The 7,500-nt window shown below is 45.8% G+C and overlaps 1 protein-coding gene across 11 annotated transcripts in view; it reads left to right on the forward strand.

Moving 5' to 3' along the window:
- The first annotated feature begins 3,536 nt into the window (after nucleotides 1-3,536).
- Nucleotides 3,537-7,500, forward strand: part of mapk10 (mitogen-activated protein kinase 10) — a 39,317-nt gene continuing 35,353 nt past the window's right edge. For 7 of the 11 annotated variants that reach the window (XM_027164728.2, XM_027164883.2, XM_027164806.2 and 4 more), the window contains exons 1-2: nucleotides 3,537-3,634; nucleotides 6,362-6,531. In XM_027164728.2, the coding sequence (XP_027020529.1) occupies nucleotides 3,569-3,634; nucleotides 6,362-6,531 (236 nt within the window). In that variant the 5' untranslated portion in view covers nucleotides 3,537-3,568. Of the gene's footprint in view, nucleotides 3,664-4,943; nucleotides 5,005-6,361; nucleotides 6,532-7,500 lie in introns of all 11 variants that reach the window. The other 4 variants (XM_027165056.2, XM_047805778.1, XM_027165011.2 and 1 more) reach the window with 4 other exon arrangements.

Here is a 7,500-nt window from a genome sequence, read left to right on the forward strand (position 1 = left end):
TCAAGAACCAAATAATTCTACTCGCTGGCTGCACTAGAATTCCGTCTTTCCTGTCTTTGAATCGTCTACCTCTTCTCTTCGGTTCTGTCGGCCTGTCTGTCTGTCTCTTTCTCTAGACTGCTCCAGACCGCCCCTAGTAGAATGGTACTCTCGTCCTACTCCTATTTTCTGATAGCAGTCATGTCATCCTCTGTTAGGTCTTCTCTGGCTGTCGGTTCGTTCGGTATGTTCTTTGCTCGGTTTGTGCTGATGGGGCTGCTGTAGGTCGGGCTGCGCCTGAACAGCTCTAGTAGGTCCTGCATACATGATCGAGGACAGCTGCGTCGGCTGACATCTTCGGTAGTGCGTGCGTGTAGCGAGGCTGCTGTAGTCTGCTGACCAGCGCGGTAGTACTGCGGACAGCTCTGTAGTCTGCTCCACAGCTCTGTAGTATGCTCACGCGCTGGCGTACTGCTACTGTAGTCTGCTCTGTAGATTGCTCTGTAGTCTGCTGACAGCTCTGTAGTCTGCTGACAGCTCTGTAGTCTGCTGACAGCTCTGTAGTCTGCTGACAGCTCTGTAGTCTGCTCACAGCTCTGTAGTCTGCTCACAGCTCTGTAGTCTGCTCTGTAGTCTGCTCTGTAGATGGCTCTGTAGTCTGCTGACAGCTCTGTAGTCTGCTGACAGCTCTGTAGTCTGCTGACAGCTCTGTAGTCTGCTGACAGCTCTGTAGTCTGCTGACAGCTCTGTAGTCTGCTCACAGCTCTGTAGTCTGCTCACAGCTCTGTAGTCTGCTCTGTAGATGGCTCTGTAGTCTGCTGACAGCTCTGTAGTCTGCTGACAGCTCTGTAGTCTGCTCACAGCTCTGTAGTCTGCTCACAGCTCTGTAGTCTGCTCACAGCTCTGTAGTCTGCTCTGTAGATGGCTCTGTAGTCTGCTGACAGCTCTGTAGTCTGCTGACAGCTCTGTAGTCTGCTCACAGCTCTGTAGTCTGCTGACAGCTCTGTAGTCTGCTCACAGCTCTGTAGTCTGCTCACAGCTCTGTAGTCTGCTCTGTAGTCTGCTCTGTAGATGTCTCTGTAGTCTGCTGACAGCTCTGTAGTCTGCTGACAGCTCTGTAGTCTGCTCACAGCTCTGTAGTCTGCTCTGTAGATGGCTCTGTAGTCTGCTGACAGCTCTGTAGTCTGCTCTGTAGATGGCTCTGTAGTCTGCTGACAGCTCTGTAGTCTGCTGACAGCTCTGTAGTCTGCTGACAGCTCTGTAGTCTGCTGACAGCTCTGTAGTCTGCTCACAGCTCTGTAGTCTGCTGACAGCTCTGTAGTCTGCTCACAGCTCTGTAGTCTGCTGACAGCTCTGTAGTCTGCTCACAGCTCTGTAGTCTGCTGACAGCTCTGTAGTCTGCTCACAGCTCTGTAGTCTGCTGACAGCTCTGTAGTCTGCTGACAGCTCTGTAGTCTGCTCTGTAGTCTGCTCTGTAGACGGCTCTGTAGACGGCTCTATAGTCTGCTCTGTAGTCTGCTCTGTAGTCTGCTCTGTAGTTTGCTCTGTAGTCTGCTCTGTAGACGGCTCTGTAGTCTTCTCTGTAGATGGCTCTATAGTCTGCTCTGTAGACGGCTCTGTAGTCTGCTCTGTAGACGGCTCTGTAGTCTGCTCTGTAGTCTGCTCTGTAGACGGCTCTGTAGTCTTCTCTGTAGACGGCTCTATAGTCTGCTCTTTAGACGGCTCTATAGTCTGCTCTGTAGACGGCTCTGTAGTCTGCTCTGTAGACGGCTCTGTAGACGGCTCTGTAGTCTTCTCTGTAGATGGCTCTATAGTCTGCTCTGTAGACGGCTCTGTAGTCTGCTCTGTAGACGGCTCTGTAGTCTGCTCTGTAGTCTGCTCTGTAGACGGCTCTGTAGACGGCTCTATAGTCTGCTCTTTAGACGGCTCTATAGTCTGCTCTGTAGACGGCTCTGTAGTCTGCTCTGTAGTCTGCTCTGTAGTCTGCTCTGTAGACGGCTCTGTAGACGGCTCTATAGTCTGCTCTGTAGACGGCTCTATAGTCTGCTCTGTAGACGGCTCTATAGTCTGCTCTGTAGACGGCTCTGTAGACGGCTCTGTAGTCTGCTCTGTAGATGGCTCTATAGTCTGCTCTGTAGACGGCTCTGTAGTCTGCTCTGTAGATGGCTCTATAGTCTGCTCTGTAGACGGCTCTGTAGTCTGCTCTGTAGACGGCTCTATAGTCTGCTCTGTAGACGGCTCTATAGTCTGCTCTGTAGACGGCTCTATAGTCTGCTCTGTAGACGGCTCTGTAGACGGCTCTGTAGTCTGCTCTGTAGATGGCTCTATAGTCTGCTCTGTAGACGGCTCTGTAGTCTGCTCTGTAGACGGCTCTGTAGTCTGCTCTGTAGACGGCTCTGTAGTCTGCTCTGTAGACGGCTCTGTAGTCTTAAGAGTCTGTAGAGTTATGAAATAATGCCTTATTATAATGAACTTAGCACATGCAATCTTTGTTCCGAAAGAATTTCAGGTCTCTAAGATTTATTTATTTATGAAGTTTGACTTATAATAAAAAGCTCAGAGTAACATCATCATGGAGGCCAATCAGCCGAAGAACACAGTACATACAACCTCAAGCCTGATGTAGTATTTTACAGCGTCCTGTGGAAATCTTTCCATCTTTAACAAATCTTTCCACTCTTTTGCCGAATTCCTAATTGTGCAGCGTTTTTTTTTACAGCAGCTGTCAATCAATCCCGTTTTGTAATCCGGTCTGAGTAATCCGGTTCATCACGTCAGGCACGCCTCCTCAGGAAGACGAGTACGGCGTGTGCTCCTGGAAGAGCATGATGACGCACAAGTCGCTTGTGCTGGTGCTGAAAAACACTGATTAATATTTAATACTGAACCGTGGGGTGTTTTATCAAGGCGCTGTGTGTTTAGCCCATCAAAGCGAACTGCCCTACTGTAACAGGAAACACTCGGGGAAAGCAAAGGAAGTCATCAAACTGTGTTGGCATACAGCTATTTTTAGAAACTCTGTTGCCTTCTTTATCATCGTCATCATCATCATCATCATCATCATCATCATCATCATCATCTTTGCAAGTCAGAGAAGAGAGATGCGGCTTTTCGTGTTTTTCACACTTCGTAATTTGCTTCTTCCACCAACGCTCACCAGGGATCGAGGCCATGAAAACATCTGGAGACGTCGTTGCTCTCGGGCTCGTCTGTTCTATTAGAAAAAAAGATTTATCGCTCTTTGATTTTATATGGGGGGGGGGGGGAGGACGGTGGCTTAGTAGTTAGCATGTTTGCCTCACACCTCTAGGGTTGGGGTTCGATTCCCGCCTCCGCCTTGTGTGTGTGGAGTTTGCATGTTCTCCCCGTGCCTCGGGGGTTTCCTCCGGGTCCAAAGACATGCATGGTAGGTTGATTGGCATCTCTGGAAAATTGTCCGTAGTGTGTGTGTGTGAATGAATGAGAGTGTGTGTGTGCCTTGTGATGGGTTGGCAGCACGAGATTTACAGTTTCTAACACACTTTTCGGTGTTTTTCAGCAGCAGGTGAAATCTTTATCTCTGTCGTGTGTGTGTGTCTTTCAGGTATTTATGAACAGACATTTCTTATACAACTGCAGTGCACCGATCCTGGATGTGAAGATTGCCTTTTGTCAGGTGTGTGTTCCATACAGGTAAAATAAAAGGTAGAGTATTCATTCACTTCCATTCTCCTGCTTCATTTTGTTGTCAGTGTGTGTCACTGTCTGATCTAGTCCTGTGTCCGGGTTGCCAGGTTGACAAACAAAAAGACAGCATAAAAAAAGAATAGTGTTGGTGATGTGTAGCATTAAATTCTGTTTTTGTTTAAATCAGCTGACGTAAAAAAAAAGGCTTTTCTTTGTCTTCTATTTATATCCTGTCTTTCTTTATTACAAAAAAAACCCTCACCAAATTACACACAGTTTTGTTTCACATCATTTCACCTCAACGTGATGACTTCACCAACCGCGACCTACGGTAAATATCCTTCGTGTAACATCTATCCGGTTCCCATTACGACTCAAACTTCTGCGTCACATGTCTTTAATTCGATTTAATTTCTATAATGACTTTAACATGTGATCTCTGCAGACTTTTTTCAAGTTTGCTGGTTTGTCCAAAAACTACCACCCTGGCAACCCTGGTCCTGGCAGAATCCGAGATAAAACGATTCTCTGTTATATTTACACGGATGCAACAGATCTACACGGCATGTCGGAACGATCGTATTTACCAGTGGAACATATGAACACTGAAGTCGACGACAAATTATTTGAAGCTGAATCTTTACATAAAAACGTAAAACATAACTGATGCACAGTTTGTTGTTCTTTATTGTCGAGAATTAGAGTTAAAAACCTTTATATTTAATTAAGAAAACTTTCACCTCAGGGCCACGATGGCTTAGTGGTCAGCACGTTCGCCTCACACCTCCAGGGTTGGGGGTTCGATTCCCACCTCCGCCTTGTGTGTGTGGAGTTTGCATGTTCTCCCCGTGCCTCGGGGGTTTCCTCCGGGTACTCCGGTTTCCTCCCCCGGTCCAAAGACATGCATGGTAGGTTGATTGGCATCTCTGGAAAATTGTCCGTAGTGTGTGTGTGTGTGAGTGAATGAATGAGAGTGTGTGTGTGTGCCCTGTGATGGGTTGGCACTCCGTCCAGGGTGTATCCTGCCTCGATGCCCGATGACGCCTGAGATAGGCACAGGCTCCCCGTGACCCGAGGTAGTTCGGATAAGCGGTAGAAGATGAACGGATGAACTTTCACCTCCATTTCCTTCTGACTTTTAATGCCCTGACTTCTCAACTCGTAAATACGATCTTCCATGACGACTTGAACGCATAGATAAAAACGAAGACCCCTGATGGTTAAAATGTGTCTCATTTTGTTGAAATCGTGGATTTGTTTTTCTTTTTAAAAAGGATATTTTGACCTTCCTTCATTAGCGCTCCATGCTCCATGTCCTCCTGTCGCTGGAAACCAGTTCAAGCTACATAAGAAAATTGAGTACGTTCCTTATGTATGTCTTTTAGTGATGCTTTCGATTCAGTCTTTAGCAGGATTAATAAAACCAAATACTACTTTAACTAAAAAGGTGTGTTTATTATTTATTTATTTATTTATTTATTCGTTTGTTTGTTTGTTTATTTATTTATTTATTTAAAAAATTTCATTGCATTTTATTGCTTGATTTGTTCCTTTTATCAATTCTGGACAGAGATTTCAGCCCATTGGGAAAATCTACAGGCTTAGATTTTATACATGTTTCTTAGAATCCTGGAAATGGAAAAAAAGTTTTAACTGGTTGAACATTAATTACACTCTGAGTGAGGTAAATTAAAAACTAATTAAGAGTGAGGGGCACGATCGCTTAGCGGTTAGCACGTTCGACTCACAACTCCAGGGTCGGGGGTTCGATTCCCGCCTCAGCCATGTTCTCCCCGTGCCTCGGGGGTTTCCTCCGGGTACTCCGGTTTCCTCCCCCGGTCCAAAGACATGCATGGTAGGTTGATTGGCATCTCTGGAAAATTGTCTGTAGTGTATGAGTGTATGAGTGTGTGAGTGAATGAGAGTGTGTGTGTCCTGCGATGTGTTGGCACTCCGTCCAGGGTGTATCCTGCCTCGATGCCCGATGACGCCTGAGATAGGCACAGGCTCTCCGTGACCCGAGAAGTTCGGATAAGCGGTAGAAGATGAATGGATGAATGTTATAGACACAAAAAAACTCCAATTCAGTACACTTAAAGTACCCAGTTTGAGTCAGTGTGTGTGTGTGTGTGTGTGTGTGTGTGTGTGTGTTTGTGTGTGTCAATGCAGGATGGCATTTGCCAGAGTCCACATCAACACCCACGTATGTTTATCTATATTTCATGCTCGCAGTTTATATTTAGTCTCCGTCCTCCAGCTGACCCGATGCTCGCTCTTCATTCGAGTCGGTTTCTGTCTGCTGTGTTACTTACAGCTTACACAGGAACAATTCATTAGTTTTTTATATTGTTCCTGCTGTTTGTTTGCCGGTACTTTGTCGTTTTGACTCGCCTCATTTATCTGTCCATCACTCGTACACTCATATAGAAACCTTTTTAAGTGTAAAGAAACATACTGGGAAGATTGAGATGGGGTAAAAATAGAACTTTTGGGAACATGCAGTTCTACACATTCTAGGTCTTAGGCACATAAGGAACTGGGAATATTGGATATCGGGCACATCGGCACTTGAAACATGAGGCGCTGGGATCATCAGGTCTAACGAGCCAAGGAAAGGGTTTAGAAATGAATAAGTGGAGCGTTAGAGAAAGAAAAAAAAGAGCCTTGTGTTTTATCTCTGTGATGTGTTGAAGGTTTCTTTTTCTTTCCCTCACAGGGTTTTGGTAAACAAGTTGATGTGTCTTACATCGCCAAGCATTACAACATGAGCAAAAGCAAAGTGGACAACCAGTTCTACAGCGTGGAGGTCGGAGACTCCACCTTCACGGTTCTGAAACGGTACCAGAACCTCAAGCCCATTGGTTCTGGGGCTCAGGGAATAGTGTGGTGAGTTGATCCAGTTCTCTTTATTTCTCACACAAACTTATTATTTTTTAATAACCACACTTTAGGGATATCGGGATCTCGGGAACATCTTGGAAACTCTAGAACTGCCTGCCGGGTTCACTGGACCCTTGTGGTTGAAGGGATCTAGGGACATAAGATTTTGGGAACATAGGACCATTGACATGTGGGACTCTGGAAACACGGGTTATTGGGAATGTTACATTTTGGACTTCAGAAATATTGGGTCCTTCAAACATAGACACTATAGAAACACTGGACAGTGGGAACATTGGGAAGGATACCGGAAACATTGGACCCCCATAGAAGCAAAGGACCCTAAGGTGTAGGAGCCTGGACACCAGCAGAATGTCCCTGATAAGAAGACTTTGGGAACATTGAACTGTGAGCTGATGGCATCCTGAGGACATTCTGCACTGGCAATGTAAGACATTGGGAGCATGGATTGTTGGGATTGTTATATGTCCAGAACATCGAGTACTAGAAACATAGGATCTCTGCAAACATTGGACAATGGGAACATTGGAAAAGTAGTTTAAACTCTGGGACATTGACCCCTAGAAACATAAGATCAGGTGAACCTACTATAGAACCATAACACAGACATGTGAGAAGATAGGACCCATAAGAACATAGTGCTCTGGGCACAGATTCTTCGAAATATTCCTGAAAATATTGACATTGGAACCACAGGACTGTGAGCCTTTGGGATTATTGGAAGGCAGAAACTGTACCCTAGAAACATAGGAACTCTGGGAACATTAGACAATGGGAGCATTGGAATCTTTAGAAGGCCCCATAAGAGCAGAGGACATTAAGATGTAGGGACATGGACACAGAATCATCGGAATATCCCAGGAAAATCCTGAAAGATCCTGGGAACGCAGGATCCTGGGAACACCCTGTAGGTGAAAGCCACCGTGCCCCCGCTTCAAGACATTTCCTTCTGAT

Source organism: Tachysurus fulvidraco, chromosome 21 (assembly GCF_022655615.1).
Source record: "Tachysurus fulvidraco isolate hzauxx_2018 chromosome 21, HZAU_PFXX_2.0, whole genome shotgun sequence".
Lineage (NCBI taxonomy): Eukaryota > Metazoa > Chordata > Actinopteri > Siluriformes > Bagridae > Tachysurus > Tachysurus fulvidraco.